This window comes from Podarcis vaucheri (genome assembly GCF_965113315.1).
Source record: "Podarcis vaucheri genome assembly, chromosome: 9".
In the NCBI taxonomy this organism is placed as follows: Eukaryota; Metazoa; Chordata; class Lepidosauria; order Squamata; family Lacertidae; genus Podarcis; species Podarcis vaucheri.
The window spans coordinates 16,115,629-16,137,350 of NC_138767.1; the positions used below are offsets into that span (position 1 = coordinate 16,115,629).

Consider the following 21,722-nt stretch of genomic DNA (forward strand, 5'->3'; position numbering starts at 1 on the left):
GTTGTGACCAAGCTTGTGTGGAGTGACATGTGTAGGCAGGCCTGTATAGACGGCTTGCCTGGAAGAGCTGTAGGGCACAATAAGCCCTAGGAAAAGGGCGTCTATAGCTATGCAGACCAAGTTAGGTCTCTGTTCACTCGGGCAACATGGCCGCTGCTTTTGGTGAGGAATGCTGATGTGGGAAAGGACCCCCCACAAGGGTCCCCAAACCTGGGGCTCCCCAGATGTTTTGAACTGTAACCTTCATCAGTTCCAGCCAGCACAACCGATGAGGCTGAGGGGAGTTGTGATCCAAAACATATGGAGGGCAGGTTGTGGATGGCTGGCCTACATGATGCAAACTGCTTACATGGAAATGGGAGGCCCGTACGTTGCCTTGACAATGTGGGAGCCAGCCGCAGGCAAAAAAACCCCTACATTAGTAAAAATAAATAAAAATACATAGCAAACCGAGGTTCTGCTCCCACCCTAACAAAAATCCTTGCCACGCCCGTGGAAGCAGTCATCTCCTAAGTCAAATCACCTTTCTTCTTCTTCTTCTGAGGTATACTAGCTTGGTGGGGCTAGAAATAGTGCGGAGGATATTAGGCTTGCGCTGCAATATCAGCTTACAAAAATAGTTACGTTAAAAGTAAACGTTTCAGAAGGTAGATGGTGTTGAGAATTCTACCAAGCCCGGTAAATTGTGGTAAGCATTTATGGAGAGAGCAAATGTTTGGTTTAGCTCTGCAGAGATCCAGGTTGAAATCCGTGCTTAGCAAATGAACCCCACTCTTAAGCTAAATTTGACTTGCCCAACCTATTTTACAGGACTGTTTTGAGGACAAAACAGAGATAACGCTGAACCCAAGAGTTGTTTTTGGAAAGGGGAAGTGCGTATCAGATAAGCAATTTGCCTTATGTAGCAACTTTTGCAGAAAGTAAACTTTTGAAGTACACTTGTGCAACATCCAATTTAAATAGCTGTCAAAATAACTGCATTAGACCTGGAATTGTGAGGAAATATATATATTAAAATCTTTTATTTATGTCTATTTGTGAAAGGCTTGCGGCTATCCAGAGGTAGATTTTCTTCGTGATTTTCTCAACAAAGGAATAAACTGGAGCTAGTATCTGAAACTGCTCTGCTGCGATTGCAGGGTCACAATTCACTGGGAAGTTTTCTGGTGCAGGTTTACACTGAAACAAATGGGGAGTTTCAGAAGAGGCCTGTCTCCATTCATTTTGGTGGAGTTTCCCCCCCTGAAATGAAATGTATCCTAGTTCAAAAAATTGTGTTGTGTGCCATTACACCCAAAAACATTCACACTTTGAGTAAACCCAGGTTGTTTATTTTAATAGGATGTTTATGTTCCTTTTTTTTTGCCTGGTTCATAGCAGTATCATTAAATAAACAGATTAAAACAATTAAAAAACAAAACCATAGCAGTTTTAATGAAAAACTGACTTGATCATTTCAGAACACCCTGTGAAATAAAGCTGTTCACTCCTGTGTCTAAAACTAATAGCTGTGGGACATGATGGGTCATGTAAGGAATGAATTCCACATCCGTGGTGCCATCATTAAACAGGGTTCCATCTTGTATTACCACCATCCTGAATCTCTGACCCTGAAGGAGGGACGCAGGGCCTCCTTAGGTGATCTAACTACATGCATAGATGGAAGGCCCATGTTAGTTTCCTAGGTCCCAGACTTTTTAGGAAATCGGTTATGGAAATGATGTAGTTCTGGAGCTAAATACACGTACAAACAACTTTCCAATTGATTAGCCCGAAAGAAGGAAGAGGAAATGCTGGATCCGCAATTGCTGACAATTTTAAAAGAGTTGGCTAGATAACTCAGATTTTGAGTGAGAAAAGATCAAATGTTCTCAAATATCCTAGGAAGGCCACACTATTCCTTTTTTTAAAAAACTTTTATTGATAAATGCAATACTTACAAACACAAACCAGAACACTAAACAAACTTATTTTCGCTGTGTTATCAATGTTATTTTTGACTGTCTCATCTTATACCCATTTCTTCTTAATTTTTTACTCTATAAGTTTCATTCATTGCATATTGATATATTAATCCCAGAACAATGTTTTTTGATATATTCCTTCAGGAGGCCACACTATTCCATGTGGGGTGTTCTAACAATTAGCAGAGTGCCCATAATTATAATTGTAGCGGAGTCTTGACAGATGAGTAGCTCCATGCCAAAGACTGGATGGATGCGGTTTGGACAGCTTAAAAAAAGGGAGCTTGTTATACCCAAATCAAATGAACTGTAATGACGTCAAGTGTCAGGTTTGCTGAAAGTTCAGCTGTCCTGGGTGGCTTGGGATGGAAAGATAAAAGGCCATAAATTAGTTCCATTGTTAAAGCCCAGTAAGACAATTTTCTGATTGCCTGGGGCAGAATAGCATTTGCCCACAGGCAAGTAGTAAAATTACCTGCCCACCTTCTTCCTAGCTAATGCAGTGCTGATTTCTGGAGTGGGAGAGACCACTGCACAGTTAACTGCTGCTGCCTCCGCTGAGATTTCTGTCATGAAGTTGTGACCCCTGCTCGCTCTCTGGAACTTTCCAGCTTGGTCGGCATGCTCTTCTTCCATAAAGCCAGGATGGATTAGCGCAGATAGCCCAGTATTGTATTGCCAGCCTGCAAAATTGCATTGCGCTCCCATTTTGGGGGCCAGAGAGCACCAGTGGTTAGGGTAAATAGATCCTTCTGTGTCCTTGTCATTAGGGTGGGGTAGCAGGTGGTTTTGGGAAATGTGCAGCTTTTGCATTTGCTGAGACGGTATACTCAAGAGCAATGATTTTCTCTTTCTAATGTGGCAGTCATTTGCCTAATGGAGAAAATAAAACCTGCTTCCTATTGGAGTGGTGTTAAAACCGCCTAGAAGATCCAGTGGTTTTGCTTCTCCAGCTTTCAACTATGTCCAAGATTGCAGTCTGCTTACATTAGCCCATAGAATTTGTGTGCGTGTGTGTGTGTGTTGGGGTATTGAGAATCAAATGTGCCGTAATCTACATAGCCATGTCTTTTTATCTGATGCATCCCACCTCCTGCTGTATTTGATCATGCTAGATTGTCGCAAAACGAATCTGGCCTGGGCAGCGACTTTTATGTGTCTGCCACATACGCATTAAATTGTGACATCGAGAAACCTGATCAGCTTGCTTGCCTTTTCCTTCACTCCCTCTCCTTGCAAATACTGGTTTGGCAGGACACACTGTTCTTTGGGAGAAGGGAAAACGATATTGTTGTGCATGCATGCATGGTTTTTAAACTGTTGGTTAGCGTGCATTTTTAGCAGGTGTCAAAACAGTAAATGAATGGGATTATATAATTGACCTTGTTGTAGCTCCTGTTCCCAGTTATGTAAGGTCTGGGAAAAGGCCTATAGGGCGTAAGTTATCATGTTAGGGACATAGGAAGCCGATCCAAGTAACTCATTACTGTCTACACTGGCTGGCAGTGGCTGTACAGAATTTGCGGACCCGTGACAGTACCTGAAGATGCCAGGGATTGGATGTTCTGCCACCGAGGTATGACATAACCTATGCTCCATGCACAAGGAATATTCTGGCAGGCTATTGGCAGAATATTTTAAGGTTGCAGTTCTAAACCATGGTCTGGAGTTCACAAGCTTCAGTCAGGTGGTCAGCGCCATGCCTGTAAAAATACAATTTAAAATCATACAGCATCTAGGACAGAGCTTAAAGGTAAAGGGATCCCTGACCATTAGGTCCAGTCGTGACCGACTCTGGGGTTGCGGCGCTCATCTCGCTTTATTGGCCAAGGGAGCTGGTGTTTGTCCGCAGACAGCTTCTGGGTCATGTGGCCAGCATGACTAAGCCGCTTCTGGCGAACCAGAGCAGCGCACGGAAACGCCATTTACCTTCCCGCCGGAGCGGTACCTATTTATCTACTTGCACTTTGAGGTGCTTTCGAACTGCTAGGTTGGCAGGAGCAGGGACCGAGCAATGGGAGCTCACCCCGTCGCGGCGATTCAAACCGCCCACCTTCTGACTGGCAAGTCCTAGGCTCTGTGGTTTAACCCACAGCGCCACCCTTAGGACAGAGCTTACAACAGGCCAAAAAAAACCCATTAAGTGGTCAGCCCAAGACCCGTGGCAATTTTCAGATGGTCAGTGGGCAATTCACATGTGTTCGCTGCTGGAAAACTAATGTGATTTGTCAGTGTATGTTTGTTGATTTGACCCCTGGCAAAGCAGTTCTTTTCTGTGATCTAGTGCAGAAAAGCCATGACAAAACTACGAAAGCAGAAGAGGAAGATGTTCCAGGTGCCTTAACTTAAAATCTGTTCCAGGTTCAATGCATTTGGGAAGTAATTGTTCCTCAGGTGCTTGAAATAATTTAGGGTGGCTTTTAAAAATCTACCAGCTGCCTCAAGTGCACTCGTTTGAGGTTGGAGCTAGCAACCTCGAACCAGTGTGTTCAACATTTTAAAGAAAGTGACTGTCATTCGAAAGTCTGAAAAGAGCATGGATCTGGAAAACCATCTTCAATACTTATTCCAGCCGGAGGTTTGTGTTACTGAATATGTTCACCAATTTTCTCAGTATCCTACATAATAGTGCTTTTTAAGGAAGTGTTTTTTCATGCATTTTTTATTCTTTGACCATTTTTTCCAGGTGAGTGCGGAGCCTCTTTCTACTAATCCTCCTTCGTTCTACTAACTCCACCTTTAAACATCCCTTTCACTTTCAAAGGAGTAGAACTTGTTTATTAATTCCAAGGCAGCAGGTTTTACAACCGACTTACTGGTCTCCCCAGGAAGACAAATCCCAGATAAACTTTCTGGCTTGTTTTTGTGAGTGACAGAAGGCAGCAATTCTGAAAAACTGGAAAGGGGGACTTGGGTTTTCAGGGGAGAGGTTTACAGAAAGCAAAATAAATTAAAGCAGAAATGCTGGCATTAGAAATTTTTTTAAAAATCTAAAAAGCTTGCTGTGTTAGAAATACTTCAGACCTAAGGAAAAACTGGCCCGTTCAAAAGCATGTTCCAATTTTCTCTGCAAAGCGGTGGCTATAGTCAGGCATCACGGAATGGGAAGACAGAAGCAGTAGGAAGGGGAAATTAAGATTTAGGCAATTTGACGTTCTTCCCCTCTCCTCCCCTTCTTTTTTCTTAGAAAAATTGAACTGCAGCGAAGATAAATTTGCAGCTCCTGCCATTCAGGCAGGGTTAATTATTTGGGGCAGGGTGGTCATGGTTGTAGCTAGAAATAGTCTGAGGCATGTGTTAACTTATTTCTTGTGCTATCCTTGGATAATTACCCGCTACCCATCCTGAATTTGTTATGCGCATGCTCATCTTGTTGGTGCATAAAAGTCTAGGAGTGTGAAGGGGAACCAAATCCTGGCCTCCTTACCTTGCTTTGCTCTATGACTAAGCCATGGGTAGGCAAACTAAGGCCCAGGGGCCGGATCTGGCCCAATCGCCTTCTAAATCCGGCCTGCAGACGGTCCGGGAATCAGCATGTTTTTACATGAGTAAAATGTGTCCTTTTATTTAAAATGCATCTCTGGGTTATTTGTGGGGCACAGGAGTTCATTCATTAATATAATTTTTTTCCAAAATATAGTCCGGCCCCAGACAAGGTTTGAGGGACAGTGGACCGGCCCCCCGCTGAAAAGTTTGCTGACCCCTGTTAAGCCCTCCAGTTGATGATGGACTACAAGACTCATCACCCCTGACTACTGGCCTTGCTGGTGGTGGGGGCAGATGGGAGTTGGAGTCCAGCAGCATCTGGAGGGCCTCTGGTCCCAGCCTGGCAGCTGTTAAGGAAGGCTGCTGCAGACAAAGGTGGTATTTAGAGTTGACCTTCTCCTTTCCCCTCCCCTTGCAGCCTTCCTGTGACTCTTAACAGCTGTTAGACCAGCAGAGACTTGGCAGGTGAAGCTTTTCTGCTAGGTCTCTCACAGCATTTAAGGGGAGAGGGAGCCCTAGGGGTGGCAAGGTGAAGGCATCAACCCTGGTAAATATTTGATCTCCCCAACTCTTATCAAGCTGACTGTTTGCTGCAGATTTTTCTCCTTTGTTGTCTCGGACCTTTGATGTGCTAATTAACCCTCCCAATTCCGCTGCATGCAAGCACATTCCATCCTTTGTATTCTTCCTGCTCGCTCTCTGTGTTTTTGTTTTTTAACAGCCCTGCCGAGATAAAATATATTTTGCTCTTGCTCTTTAACCATCTGACTGTTCCAACGAAAGATAATACTTGGAAGCTGGCTTGGGGAGTCGTCTCTCTCAATGCACCAGCGCCCTGGGGATCGCTTCTCACTAGACTCCCTACCAAGAAGTCAGTCTTAATTTTAATCATTTTGCACTTGCAAAAAAAGGAAGTTGGCATTGCCAGGATTCCTTTTCCTCCTTAACAGAGGCCCTCACCCTTGGATTACATATCCTTTAGTAATGGGAATAGTAAATGCTACCTGCCTGTTGCACAGTTTCATTCTTCACACCTTCCCAGAGGGTTAAGTAACAAGCTGGCAAATTAATTGGGTTGCTTTCAGGTTTTTTCTTCCATGGGATTCTGGATGTTGAGAGAGGCCTGCTTGCTGCTGGTCATGCAAGATCTCATCCAGATTACTTGCTGGTTCATAGGTCATTCCCTTATGCTATATTAGTTTAGACATGGTACTGACATGCTGAGTCTAGCCAATGTTCTGTAGTCAGTTATATTCTGGTATATTTTAAGATTCGGGTACAAGGTGTCTTGCCCTTGTGAGCCAGTGTGGTGCAGTGGTTAAGAGCGGTGGACTCGTAATCTGGTGAACTGGGTTCGATTCCCCACTCCTCCACATGCAGCTGCTGGGTGACCTTGGGCTAGTCACACTTCTCTGAAGTCTCTCAGCCTCACTCACCTCACAGAGTGTTTGTTGTAGGGGAGGAAGGGAAAAGAGAATGTTAGCCGCTTTGAGACTCCTTCGGGTAGTGATAAAGTGGGATATCAAGTCCAAACTCTCCTTCTTCTTCTTGAGATGATATGCAAAGCCATAGAGGGAAATGTTTAAGAATGCAGGGATGGGAAGGAATGTTCATGGTCATCCTAACAGGGAAGGCTTGGTCACAGAATGCTAACGAATCAAGCATTCTTGCAAGAGAAGCAGATGTCTACCTTGACTGCTAGTTGAAAATCCTCATAAAAGGCCCAGGGCATGAAGGGATGTGTGTTGATGGTCAACCAGGAGTGTTGCAAAAGCAAAAAGAGTTGTGGTTTGGTGCACAGAGATCTGGAAGAGTTGTGCATTTCACATCAGTATTGGGACACTGAGCTCAGTGCATTGGCTGCTGGCTTTCATTGTTAGAAATTTTCCCATCCAGATTTTAGTGAGAAGCAGGACTGGGTGTGTGACTAATGTGATGATACATATCAATGGCTAGTTTTTATTGCTCTTAGAAAAGATAATCTTGATACTTTTTTATACATGAAAAGGTAGGGGGAAAGCTCCACCCTTATTCTTGAGAAACTTTAATAGCTCTCTTCTCATAGCAGGGAAGGTGTAGCTTTAATGAGAAAAGGGCTTTATTAAGTCTCTTGATTTCCTGCTGTTGTGTTAAAAGGAAATGTTCTTCCTTAATCTTTGGAAGGGAGTTTGGTTCATGTTCTAGAGCGGAAGCACATTACCCATTTCTTACAGCTTCTTGTCCACCCCTTCACCCTCCTGCAGCATAAAACTTAGCAGCTATCACTTGTGATGCTTCTGTTTGTAAATGAATAATGTGCTTAATGTGTCGCAAACCGGACATTTGTGTCAAGAGGCAATTTGGGTCAATGGAATAAAGGAAGTTTTAGTATGGTGGGCATTCTACACGAGGGTCCTTTTTCCAGAAAACTTCACAGCCTGAATGTAAATTGTTTGGGTCACTTCAGCTGATGCTAGTTTTAAAAACGGCAAAATGAGCAAAGTTCAATCAGGTGAAAAGCAGTAGCAATAGCAGTCACCTGTCACTGTTGAGTTTGCAATCCTGTTTGCACTTCACCTGGGAGTAAGTCCCATTGAACTTGTCATGTAACCCGGGGTGTGTGTGTGTGTGTGTGTGTGTGTGTGTGTGTAAACCACTCATTTCTAAACACTTTATCATCCATATCCTCAGGTATTTTATTGTTGTTGTTTTTATTGAAATTAATGTGAGCTACTTTGGACATAGCTTATACTGAAAGCCCCATATAAATATTTTAGTAAATGCAAAAATAAAATAAAAAATTGTGCGCCAGGTTGGATGGTAATGGAAATGATATTCTTGTCATTAAAACACAATACATTGAAACATTCCAGTGCTGTACTGCTTTTACACAGTTCAGTCTTTTTGAATATCATCAGTTTCAGTGCTTGAGTCCAGCACTAATTTTACTGAAAGGTATCCTTAAATAATTTTTTTGCTTGGGTTATGCCCAGCCTATGTAATAGTATCAATTTTTAAATTCACATCCGTGTTGCAGCTTCAGTATGTTAAAATAGAATGAAAAAATGCTGTCACAAATGTTGGATCAAGAAAGGCTGGTTTCCTTTGACGTTTAGGAAATCTTGCACATTTTGGGGGGAATTTACCCCCCCCCCAGCAGAGGCTTAGAAAACTTTGAAATGAGTATGATCAGTTGTATCATGTTTGCTTTGCTTTTAGTAAGCAAAATGAAAATGATCTATATACACCTTGTTAATTTTATGTATTTTTTCAGAGTTTACTGAAATATTTAATAGTTAAGTCCAGTGGCGTAGCGTGGGTTGTCAAGTAATTTGCGCCCCTAACCCGTGGATTTGCGCCCCCTAACCCATGGATTTGCGCCCCCTAACCCTAACCCCCAGATGTTGCGCCCGGTGCGGCCGGCCCCCCCTGTACGCTACGCCACTGGTTAAGTCCCCCCCCCCAATACACTTAATGTGGTTTAATGCAATCACACTTTTTTTTTAGTTTGGGTTTTACTTTCACTTGCCAGTTACATAGAATTAGAATTTTAAGTTGGCTTTGACTTGCAGCTAATGTTATGAAATCACCTGACTATTTAAAAATAAAATAATAACAATAGAAAAAATAGTTATTTGCATGGGATGGCATGCTTTGTAAAAGGCACGTTTAAAACCAGTCAGTGTCTTTTCATGGACTATAATTGAATCTGTCTTAATCTGAAATGAAACCATCCCAATACTCCCCCCCCCCCATATTCATGTTTAGTTGTGCATATTCTTTTGGTTTCATTTTCTCCTCCTCTGTTCCCTGTTCCAGTTTGCAAATATACTGTGTGTTAGTTTAGAATACTGGCACCTTCTAGGAGGTGTCACCTGAAAAAAAGTTAATTTCAACATTGAAACTGCTCAGTTTGGTGTTGATTTGATTCGTCTCCATTAAGTTACTAATGCTTTTTTAATGGAAGGGTGCATTTTTAGAAATAGAAAGCTCCCTCTAGGGGGGGAAAGTAATGGGAAGATTTCCTCCTGGAGGAATTTCTTTTCCCCTGCATCTTGTTAGCCAGCTTCATCAGTTCATATGACCAGGGTCTGTATGAATCTGCAAAATGGTCACTTCCGATAAAGTTTTCATACTGTAGCGAGTTAGAGGTGTTTAATTAATTAAGCTTGTGTTGAAAACCATGTGTCAGACTACCCAGGAATTAGAATCTAAGGAAGCATAGTGTATATTCTAAGCATCTGTAAAAGCTAATTGGGTTTAGGCACATTTCCTGGGTTGTGTATTGGACATGGTAATCCTAGCCAAATCAACAAGTGTTAATGAAGTGAGACAAACTTTATTTGTGAGGTGATCAGGAGTTCCAAGCATCAAAGGAAAAAGGTGCTAGGATGCAAATGAATTGAGCCCTCATGTAGATGAAGGACTTAGTTTAGGAAGTGTGATATAACCAGGAAGCAGAGAGGAAAAGTTGCCCCACAGAGCAAATAGAGGCTGCAGAGAAAGGATGTTGAAACTGCTACTATGGAATAAGCTGGCATCCTTGGGGGTGCTGTTGTGGTGAGCCCTTCCTTTCTAGGCTCCGGGTTTGTGTGTGTAAATAAACCATACATCATAAAGACACCACAAACTCTGCTGTTCCTTATTGTCCCGAAGGAAACGCAGACCCTGAATAGGTGCCTGGGATGCCCAAAGCATTGCTCATGACTCAGCAGAGACTGGGCTGGCACGTAACCATACCTATCCCCTTCGGTTGCCGTTACAGTGGTACCTCAGGTTACATACGCTTCAGGTTACAGACTCCGCTAACCCAGAAATAGTGCTTCAGGTTGAGAACTTTGCTTCAGGATGAGAACAGAAATCGTGCTCCGGCGGTGCGGCGGCAGCAGGAGGCCCCATTAGCTAAAGTGGTCCTTCAGGTTAAGAACAGTTTCAGGTTACGTACGGACCTCTGGAACGAATTAAGTACTTAACCTGAGGTACCACTGTATATGTTTAATAGATTAAATTCAATTTTTTGATTCAGTGATCACTCAGCGGAATATAATGATAGCAAAGGGTTTCAAAGGCTTATGAATTATAGAAATTCTGTTATTGTAGTTTTTTCAGGCTGCATCTTGTTTTGGGTATTTGTTTGTTTGTTTGTTTGTTTGTTTGTTTGTTTTGGATTGGTCTGGGTGAGGGGGGGGGAGAAAGAGAAAAGTAACTGCCTTTCTGCCATTTTTAATGCGCCCTAAATACTGCAAGGTGAGATTAACTCGTAGTGCAGAAACTCAGACCCGAGCGGTTTAAAGGCCATTATATTTGGGTCAGCGGAACAGCGAGTAAGCAAAAGCAATGGCTTCCTTTAGAGAGAAACCCCTGCTAATAAAACGAATATGCAAGCTTTCTCCAGCGCACTAAACCTAGGCACAAGGGGAAAGGAGGAAGGTAGATGTTGCTGGTCAACAACTTCTCTTTATGTTTAAGAACTGTAAAGCAAGCAGCCTCCCTGCATGTGATAAATGGATGGATCTAGCTAAGTCAGTGGTCTGGGCTTGCCGTTGCCATGGCAGCAGCAGAGCTTCTGTTTCCCAATAACACGCCAGCAACTAACTTGCTTTGTCACAACACAAGCGTGGTGATTCCAGAGGCCTCTGAGTTTCTGCTCCTGTTCAGCATCCCTGCCACCTTAAGTTTCTTAACTCTTTCCATTCCTCTTGTATCCTCTTGAAAGCAGTGACTTGGCAGTGGGAAAAGGGGGAGTTTCCTGGTGTGGGAACCTCTTGAACTTAAGTACGGCAAGAGCTGTGGCTACGCCTGAGCAGGATAAATACGTCAGAGGAAAACTTCCAAATTTTTCCTGTTCCCAGCGCAGCTGCATGGAAGGCAAAAGACGCAGGTGTCTGCATAGGACGGCTTACAGCCTCCATCTTGCAGTGGGAGGCAGTGCAGGGCTTCTCGGCAAGGAGGAAAAGGAGGACCGGATCAAAACTGGATGCAAGGCAGTATTGATAGGAAGGGACCGAACAGTCCAGTGCGGGGAATGGGGCAAAAGGGGTAGGTGGTTGTTAGGTCTATACCTTGCCAGGTGCGTTCTGCAAATTGTAGCTTCTGCTGTCGGTGTAACATTGCCAATTTGCGATTCTAAGAGGGAAGCTGAGGTTTCAACCTGAGCAGCTGCACTCCTGTCAGCACCACCCTAGTTACATTACTGTTATGTTTCCCCGATTGAAAACCAGGTGTAAAGGCCCTTTTCATTGTTGTTGTTGCTTAGTCGTTTAGTCGTGTCCGACTCTTCGTGACCCCATGGACCAGAGCACGCCAGGCACTCCTGTCTTCTACTGCCTCCTGCAGTTTGGTCAACTCATGTTCATAGCTTCGAGAACACTGTCCAACCATCTCGTCCTCTGTCGTCCCCTTCTCCTTGTGCCCTCCATCTTTCCCAACATCAGGGCCTTTTGCTTTTCGTTAGCTTTCCCTTATTACCGCACCATGGCTCCTCAATAAGGAGGAAGTGAGTGGGCCCACGCAAACCACCACTCTTAACCCGCGGTATATTGCACTTCCACCCCACAATAACACTTTTGTATGATTTCACTGCTTGTGCTGTGAAACAAGTCATTCATCCAAGTTACGCTCGTGGGGTGCCTCCCAACAAAAACAAGCAACATGCCTTTCCCCCAAGGCCACATTTCCTTGCGCTTGATTATTAATTCAAAATGCCTTACATTCTTAAGCAGAATCCAGTTTTGTTGACTTTCGCCGTGGGTTTGGAGAGTCAAATTTCATCCTTCTGTGGGCCGTTGGCAGGCATAGCTTTGTGTTTCCTCCACATATGCTAAAATTGGAATGATGCTGAGAAGTCTATAATGTGACACGCACACCCCCAGCATTTCTTGTGAGCCAGTTTGGTGCCATGCATAGAAGGCCTGTTGTAGCTCTGAGGAACACAGGCTCAAATTTGGAGCCGCTAAGACAGGGGTTGTCAACCTGGTCCCTACCGCCCACTAGTGGGCATTTCAGGGTTCTAGGTGGGCAGTAGGGGGTTGTACAGCGTAAACTGAATCCTCCTTCCATCGAGCATTGGTGGGCGGTAAGGAAATTTTAGCATCCAGAAAGATGTATTTGTCTTTCTGGATGCTAAAATTGTGGGTGGTAGGTATAAAAAGGTAGATTAAAGGGTAAAGGGGACCCCTGACCACTAGGTCCAGTTGTGACCGACTCTGGGGTTGCGGCGCTCATCTCGCTTTACTGGCCGAGGGAGCCGGCGTACAGCTTCTGGGTCATGTGGCCAGCATGACTAAGCTGCTTCTGGGGAACCAGAGCAGCGCACGGAAACACCGTTTACCTTCCCGCCAGAGCGGTACCTATTTATCTACTTGCACTTTGACGTGCTTTCAAACTGCACCGAGCAACGGGATTGAGAGGCAGAGTGGCCTAGTGAGTGAAGACTTGGACATAGACCGGGAAGATGCAGGTTCAAATCTCTGCTCATCCACAAAGCTTAGACCCAGGCCCGTTCACTGTCCCTCAGTCTGCCCAAGAGCAAGTTGCATAGATTCTATGAGATTTTCATAGGCTTGGCATTGTTAGGTGGGGCAACTCCCCTAGGGCCAGCTGGAAGAATGGTGGGAATTTTTTTTTAAATTTAAAATAAGCCAGTCTGGTGGAAGAATAATGTTTTCATTTCAACAAAGCTGTTAAGCCTCTGTCTCTGTGTTACCTGAAGGGGAAAAAATCCAGGCATTTTGTTGAAACTCATTGTGCAAATCTCCAGACAGAGAGGTGCAGGAGATGATTCAAATTGGTGGCGGCCACTTGGTGAGACAAATCTGTAAGGGCTGATGACAGAGCAGAGCAGTCTTCCAAGAAGGCCTGCTTAAAACCCACTGAAATGAATGGGACTGGTGTGGAAGCATTTTCTGCTGAATTGCATTAATGGCTGGGGTATGCAAGGCAGAAGAAGAAGGGTACAGGGGCTCTGCGGCGATGCGTTGCCAGATATTTTACATAACACTGTTGTCCTCTGGCAATGCACATTTGCCTTCTCAGCTTTGTGTTGATAAGAGAATAATAACAGTTGTTTTAGAGGCCCTGGTTCACACGTAGCGGTTGTTCCGAACAAATCAACATTCTGCGGCCTTTTCCATGAAGTTATTGAAAAGACGGTGGTTTCTTTCCCTTGTTCCCAGTGCATTACTGTGTGTAATAACACCCCCAAATTTCAGTCCAAGCGTGAAAGCCAAAAAATGGCTGCTGCTGCTTGGGAAAATGGATTTGCTGCAGTTTTCACAATCTCAGCTAGGAGCAGGCTGTTGGGGGCCGGGGGCAGGCGGTAGCAGTGTGTGTGTGTGTGTGTGTGTGTGTGTGTGTGTGTGTGTCAAGATGGGACAAGAAATAATGGACTTAAGTGGGCAGGCAAGGGTAGCCCCTGCTGTTTCTCAGGCATATCTATAGGGAACATACGAAGCTGTCTTACACTGAGTCAGACCATTGTTCCTTTTAGCTCTTGTCTACACTGACTGACAGCAAGTGGTTTTCTAGGGCTTGGGCCAGAGCATGTTCCCATTCCCAGGATCCCTGTGGGAAGGTAGATACTGGGGAAAGAAATCCTTCCATGCATGAGAACAATTGGCGAGTGGAACAAACCTGTCCAGGGAGGCTGTGGAAACCTCGTAATTTGAAGCATTTGAGGAAAAGTAGGAGCAGCACTTGATGATTGGGGTCATTTTGGCTGCAATGAATTAGCAGAACTGTATGTGCTTCATAACATGCAACACAAAGCCACAGATTTCAACCTCATGGTGATCTCTGAGATAATGTATTTTTAAAAGGAAGCAGAAGTAGGCCTGATGAAATCTCTATAAAGACAGCTGTTTGGGTTTCGAGAGGTGTGTCATCAGTGCCCCCCATTGCATGGCTTATTATTATTTCAGCTCCCCCACTCCCATGGCAAGCTGTGTTACACATATTTATGCTAAGGACTAAGCCATCTATAGCTCTGGTAAACAACTACTTTTAACTTCTTATCTACTGGGTTACTCCTCTGCAAGGCAAGAAACAAGGCCAATGGGAGTTGCCTGTCCCTAATCTCTTGGGTCCATGGAGTGTCTGGAATAAAGAACATGATGACTAGGGTGTGCGAACCACCTCCTCAGTACTTCTGTAAAGGCCACATCAAGCAGTTATGTGTGGACCTTGGAAAAGTCTATTTTTGGTATACAAAAGGTTTGCTAGAGTACTTTTTATGCAAGCATGTCTTGCTTTCCTTGAGTCTCCCCAGCATGCCTGCAGGCATGTATCTATGCGCTGTGTTGTCCAACTATGTTGTCTGCTTAGCTACTGAGCGCAAGGTCCCTGCTTAGTTTAATTACCTACCTGCCTTTTGCAATTCTAGAAAGCCCTTATTGGCTTGAGGAGGTACTTTGTTAATTGCAGAAGCATAGCCTAGGTAGTAATTTCCCCTCTTTCTCTCTCTCTCTGCCCACAGCTTGTACAATGAAGAGAGAAATTTGCTCCGCATCCAAGCAAAAGAGAGGAGGAATCAGGAAGCTCTCCAGGAGAAAGAATCATTCCCTGCTGATATCCCTCTCTTTGGAGAACCTTACAAGGTATCTGCACCATCTCACATTGCACAGCAGGATTTGCAGCAGGGAGTTGTTGCATTTACAGATTGAGTCTTTGGCTTCTTTGCCCTGCCTAATGCGTTTCTGCTGTCTCCAGGCAGTGGCTGTGGGGTCCTTGCCAATGCAAGGAAACCACAGACTCTTATCTCTATACCTTCAGCTTTCTTTCAGAAGCAAGCCTCTCTTGCTTGTGGGGATGTAAATAAAAATGTGCAGATAGAAATTGATCAGCAAGAAGTGAACCTGAGAGGGCCCATAGCACAATGCGAGACCATGTGCTTTGAGTGCAGAGGATCCCAGATTCAATGCCTGGCTTTCCTGCTTTAAAGAACTCATGTTGCAGGGCTTAGCAAGACCTCTGTGTGTTTTACTGGAGAATTGCTACCAGAAAATGCTGGGCTTGCAGTCTCACTCTAGCTGTAAGAGAGCTCCAGATTTTCAGTGATGCAGTCATTTGAGTATAAAAGCAGTGGCATGACTTAAAAAGAAAAAACTTGGACAACTGACACTTAGTTTTTTAAAAATTGTACATAATATTTTATTGCGATTATAGGTATCGGGCTACTTGAATTTAGGTTTCTGTTAACCTGTGTTGTCCCACACTCTTCAATTCACCTTTTGGTTTGGCACCACATAAGCAGAAATGCCTTTCTGTGACCCTGGTTCTCTTCATTGCATAGTAGCAAAATCTGCTAAGGAGTGAGGACATCCTCAGTGAACTGAGGGGGGCGGGAATGGTTTAATTTCACCTCTTCCATTTCGCGGTTGTTTTCCTCCCTGTTTCAGAACAACAAAGCAGATGAGCTATCCAGCCGGATTCAGAAGATGTTTGGCAATTACGAAGAGATGAAGGAGCTTATCGCCATCAAGTCTCAGCAAGATTTCATAGGGATCCCCACAAGCGTCATGTCTCTGATCCCTCAGCGCAAGCCAGATCGTCCACTCTTGCCTGAAAAGACCAGCAACGTGGTACCTGCCTCATTCCAGAATGGTAGCCATCACCGCAAGCCCTTGGGACCCATTGCTTCAGGTGCTCCCTCTGTGGGCAACTCTCTGCACCACCAAAAAATTCACTCAAGGATAGAACTGGCCTCACAAAGCGGTGGGCTGCCCAGCAACCAGAGGCGAAGTCAAGAGCAGAGCCGCAAGACTCAAGAAGGCCAGAACAGCAGAGGCCAGAAGAAGAATGAAAGATGCATTGAAGAAGCCCGCAAGTTGCAGCCCTCCCTTTTGGAACTTTCTCCCTTGCTGTCCTCGTTGTCTTCCCCTGTAGCACCCTTGTCGCCTCTACATTCCAGCCAACGGGTCAATTCCAGGTCTCTTGGCAGCATCAACAAAAACCACGGGCAGAATAGCTCCCCTTCTCTGGAGCTGGTGGCTGGAACACGTGAGAATGAAACCCAGGACAGCTTGAATGCTCCTGTAGCTGTTGCTGCTCAGCCTTCCTCCCAGACTTTCCCTGCATCGTTGTCATCAAAGACCAGTGCAATACAGCAGAAACCGACTGCCTACGTGAGGCCAATGGATGGTCAAGATCAAGCTCCGGACGAGTCGCCGGAACTCAAGCCGCTTCCTGAGGAATACCACGAACAGTCCTACGGGAAAATAGCAAACGTGAAAACAAACGTCAAGCCCAACTTGCCCAGCTTGCCCAAATTGAAAATACCTGTTGAAGCGACTGAGGTTAGTGGAATTGCTGCTCTTTGTTTTGGTTTTACTTTGGTGCAGTAAAGTGATTTATTCATATTTACTTGTTTTGGTTTAGGGCAATCCATAATAATAATTAGGTTTAACCAATATACAGTGGTACCTCAGGTTACATACGCTTCAGGTTACATACGCTTCAGGTTACAGACTCCGCTAACCCAGAAATAGTGCTTCAGGTTAAGAACTTTGCTTCAGGATAAGAACAGAAATCGGGCTCCGGTGGTGCGGTGGCAGCAGGAGGCCCCATTAGCTAAAGTGGTGCTTCAGGTTAAGAACAGTTTCAGGTTAAGAACGGACCTCCAGAACGAATTAAGTATTTAACCCGAGGTACCACTGTACAGTACAATCATTGCTGCAGAGAAGCCAACTTTTAATAGAATATTGTGGGCTGAGAAGCTTCTCAATGCTAGGAATGGACAATCGCCCTCCCATTCACAGCAAAAGTGGAACAAAGCTTTTTTTTAAAAAAATGTTCAAGCAAACACTCCTAACACCCCTCTGCAGCTGCTACTTCCCCCCAGCTCAAGGACCCAAAAATGTCAGGATAGGTGGAGACATTGGCAGCTGGTGCTTCAAGTTCCTGGCAATAGCATATCTTGCCATCAGGAACTGGGACTGCCAAGTCCCAGAATTCCCAGTGAGAATCTGAAGCTTTCTGTGCATCCTTTCTGGCACTGGTTTTGGGATCTGTAGGAGAGGACACTGCCTGGGGAATTGGAATGTTTGCTTCTTCTGCCTCATCAAAAAAGTACTTTGTTAGACCTTTCAGACTGGGGAAAGGTGATGGCAAAGGAGGTTGAGCGGATCTGAGGTGCGTGCCGCCTCTTTCAATTATACCTGCCAGAATGAGAAAGGTGTAGCAGGCCCTGTTCAACAGCTGTTAAGCACCTGGTTGTGCAGGCTTGTTAAAAGCAGTTCAAGGATAGACTTTAGACAAAAGCAATATGGATTCAGGTGGTGTTTTGTGTGTGGGTGTTGGCTTTTATTGTCTGTGTTTGTTTATTGAGGGAGGGGGTAATTTTGGTCACCAATAATAACTGACAGATACCACAGTCAGGTGGTTGGAATTATTACGTATTGATTAATCTGGAGTGAAACTGTTAAGAGGAGCCAACAGCCAAAGGGGAAAAACCTGCATGGATATTTATTGCTACAAGGCTAAATATTTCTGTTCTTGGTTTTTATGCATGCGAGTTTGTTTAGATAACTTTATAAACTTTGATTCAAGAATTAAACCACCCGAAGCAGCAAACATAGCAAATTAAAAGCATTATAATAAAACAAGCTGCCGAAGCAGCATAGAAAAATTACAGAATAAAAACTAAGAACAATGCAGAGTCAAAACTGTGGTCAAACAAAAAACTTGCCTGAGCCAAAATGTTTTCAGTTGCTGATGGAATGCAAACTACAGAGGGGGTCTACTAATCTCCTAGACGTCGACGGCATAATTCAGCAGGCCTCTGTTGCTTTACTGCCCAGATTATAGCTTACGAATGATGCTGGCGTATGATTTGGAATTTTCCTGCATTTGGGTCCTAAATGCATTCAGGATTTTGTTCCCCCCTGTTTTTGATAGCCACTGTTCTTCCCCAGTGCTTGCCTTCGACATCACTTTCATCAAACGATGATTGACTCACTGAGTTTTCGAGGCTTGTGTGCTGCCACCTGCAGCTGTGAATTTAATTGTTGACGGCATCTGCTTACGGCAACACTGACAAGTTCAGCCTTTCCATTTGAACAGAGGAATCAGCTTTACTACAGAGTCAATTAATCCTCAGTGGATAGCTATGCTATGACTCACTTCGTACTCATGCTAAATCTATACACAAGCCTTTCTGCTGTTCCAAATTCTCTTGTCTCTAACTTGCAGCATTCAAGAAGCTATGCAATGGCATTTACCCTTAAAAAACAACCACCACCGGTTAAAATAGATATTTAATTTGCAGTGTATGGGTGTGAACTTGCCCACACCTGCTCATATATGCATGACCCATCACAAGGTTGCTGTTTCATGTGAAGCCCTATATTTAGAACTGGAGAGACTGCCTGCCTCATTTTGGAATTATTCTGACTAGTGAGCTGCTGACCAAAGAGTGGCCACATTTGGGGTCCACAAAACAGCCCAGTTTGCCATGGAGTACTTTGAATTTTGAGACATTGCAAGGAGGAGTGAAGGGGGGGGGGGACTGACTGCAGCTATTACAACCCTTCTTAACTACATTTAGAGGGCTTTTCCTTAATTCTGTTTGGTGTTTGGGAGTTGCTCTTCAAGGTGAAAGGTCACGTGTTCCTCAGACAGGAAACTGCACAGGATTGGCCATTCCTGCTTTTTCACTTCCTAGATTATTTACTTATTTCCCAATCTTTATTTGTGTGTGCTTGCTCTCGCAGTAATCCTATGTCAGTAGGATCACTGCTGTTCTTGTATTTCAGATTAGAGATGAAGTTTATTGAGTTGGGTGGCCTACCCTTGGCCACCTAATGAGCCCATAGTAGAGCTAGGACAGACTGCCTTCCCGTTTTTGACTGGGGAGCCTTTTGCCAGAAGTTGTTGTCGGCTGGAGGGCAGAAACCTGCTTCTCTGCAGAAGACCATGTTGCATGCAGGCCAAGCAAAGAGTTTGAAATATATTTTGCTTTCTAAAGAGCGTTTAGTAATTGTGTTTTATTAAGCACCCATGTTGCATTTCTTAGATCCAAAGTGAGCCCTTTGCAGTTTTGCATGTAACACAGCTGTGTTGAAGGCTGTGGCTTATCAACGTTTAATAATGCTTCCATGGACTTCAAAACCAGCAGCTGGAAGTTTCAGCATGAGGTGGCATTTGTAGCGAACACGGTTGAGTGGCTTTTAAATCATTGTTTTAAATCTTCAAAGAGGGGAATGGGAGCCCTTTTTAAAAAATCAACAACACAACATTTCCCCATTTTGTAAAGCATGTGTTTCATTAACATGATAACATGCTAATTCTGCATGCTGCCATTCGAGTACACTCCCATAGCGAGTATAATGGCTGCGTTAGGAGGTTTCGCTAACCGTAGTTTAGTGTGACATCCTAATGCAGCCATTAAACATTATATAGTCATCATGTAACTATAGCTTAGCATGATGTGAAGCCCTCCTTTCAAGTTGGCTTGTTTCAAAGGAGCCATAGTTTCAACAGTAACAGCAGTTTGTTGGCTCAGATGACACAACTAACTGTGGTTAAGTAAAAGTGGAAGTTAAAAGCTTCCAAACTCCTTATATGGAGCACAAGAGCATCAAGATGGTTATTGTCATACTAAACTGTGGCTGGACTGGCTCTCTGGTCCCTGACTGGTGAAACAGAATGAAGTGTGCATTCTGGTTCAAGGATAATCATGCTGATAAGCCGATGTTCTTAGAAGCTGAGAGTGTGAGTGCAAATATAGCCCGGATAAAAGTAAAAGAGAGGGAGAAGGAGAGAGATGTTCTTAACCTGCCATATTGCTTTCTGGAGTGCTGTCAGTAATCAGATGTTTTGAGATGAGAGACACACTTTGTGCAGAGTAGTAATCTTTCTGAATACATGCAGCCCTTTAAATTGAGAACATCTGGCAACCCCAGGTAGGAGAAAGAGAACATAAAGAAAGCCTCCTGTTATTTTACTTGGCCTTTATTTTGTGGGGCACAGCTTGCCGAAAGTGATAGGTTAGAATTGCTAATGAGAAGCTGTTGATCCTTCTGTGATTTGATGGAATTTGCACAGACATGAAAGGAGAGAGGATAAGCAAGAACCAGCAGGAAAAACTTGAGCAATACTTAGGAGCAGATGAGAGGCGAACAGCTTCCAACAAGGCTGGGATGTAGCACACAATGGAGGGAGCGAGAGGTTTGGCCGGGGAGGGAGCGAAGAACAATGCCCAGAAATACAGCAGCATTTAGTCCTCGAGCTTCTAAAGTGAGACCAGACATTTAGCTGCTTAGTCTGTTTTGCGCTTGCACACCCTTTTGTAATCCATTTTTACAGTGTGGTTTTTTTTAAAAAAAAAAAAATCAGTGGCAGATTTTGTGTGGGGAAAGCCCCACTTTGAAATCAGGATAATATGAGGGCATTTAAATACCCCCTGCCACAAGGTTTTCAGCAGTGCCACTAAGGTATCTGTTTTTCCTTTATTGACAAGGGGTGCAATCCTGCTTGAGCCATGCAAAGAGAGCAGTGCACTCTTTCCCTCCTGCACCATGCCAACGTGGTGTTTGGTCGTTGCTGCTCTCTGGTGGGCAATGACATCTGGGCTGGTACATTTGCTGAAAGGTAAGCTTCCCCCTTCTCTCCCCCCCATAACTTAAACTGAAATGTCCAGCGGCCCTCTTCTCCACTGGCTAGCCTTGACACAAACTGGAATTAGCATTGTGCGCACCTGGCCCCTGAGGCAGGAGGAGTGGGTTGCAGGATGCTTGATGTTGAAGGGTCAAAAGAGGGAGAGCCTTACCTTGAGTTGATAAGTTCAGTTGTGATGCATAAGTCTTGCAGAGCAGCAACCTAGCACTGAGCTAGCATTGGATTGCCAAGGGGGAGAAAAAAGGGGGGAGAGAGAGAGAGAGAGAGAGAGAGAGAGAGAGAGAGACCGAGACCATAGGCAGGTAGTGTAAACTGGCTGTCTGGTGGATAACTTCCGCTGTATTTTCTGGGAGACGGGAAAGAAAGGCTAGTTGTAAGGTTTAGGTTTTCCTCTTTTTTAAACCGTAATGTGTGTTCTTAGCATCTTTCTGTGCTGCTCTGAGGTCTTCTGTCCAAAAAACCTGCCTATAAACGAAGATTTTAATGCATGTTTGCGTGCGCGCGCGCACACACACACACACACACACACACAGACACCAAGTGGAGGTGCTTGCAGGCTTGCATCCAAATAAATTTGCCAGAACATGTGGAACTGATGAACTATGTTGGTATCTACTGGTTGACTTGGGCTTGGAAGTTTCTCCCAGCTCTCCCAACCTGCTCTGCTGTTCCTCTTAATCT

The 21,722-nt window shown here is 44.3% G+C and overlaps 1 protein-coding gene across 8 annotated transcripts in view; it reads left to right on the plus strand.

The window, feature by feature from the left end:
• The window catches only part of AFF1 (ALF transcription elongation factor 1), a 149,280-nt gene that overhangs the window by 53,072 nt on the left and 74,486 nt on the right, over positions 1–21,722 (plus strand). For all 8 annotated transcript variants that reach the window (XM_082236320.1, XM_082236323.1, XM_082236319.1 and 5 more), the window contains 2 exons: positions 14,902–15,022; positions 15,824–16,720. In XM_082236320.1, coding sequence (XP_082092446.1) covers positions 14,902–15,022; positions 15,824–16,720 — 1,018 coding nt within the window. The remainder of the gene's footprint in view (positions 1–14,901; positions 15,023–15,823; positions 16,721–21,722) is intronic.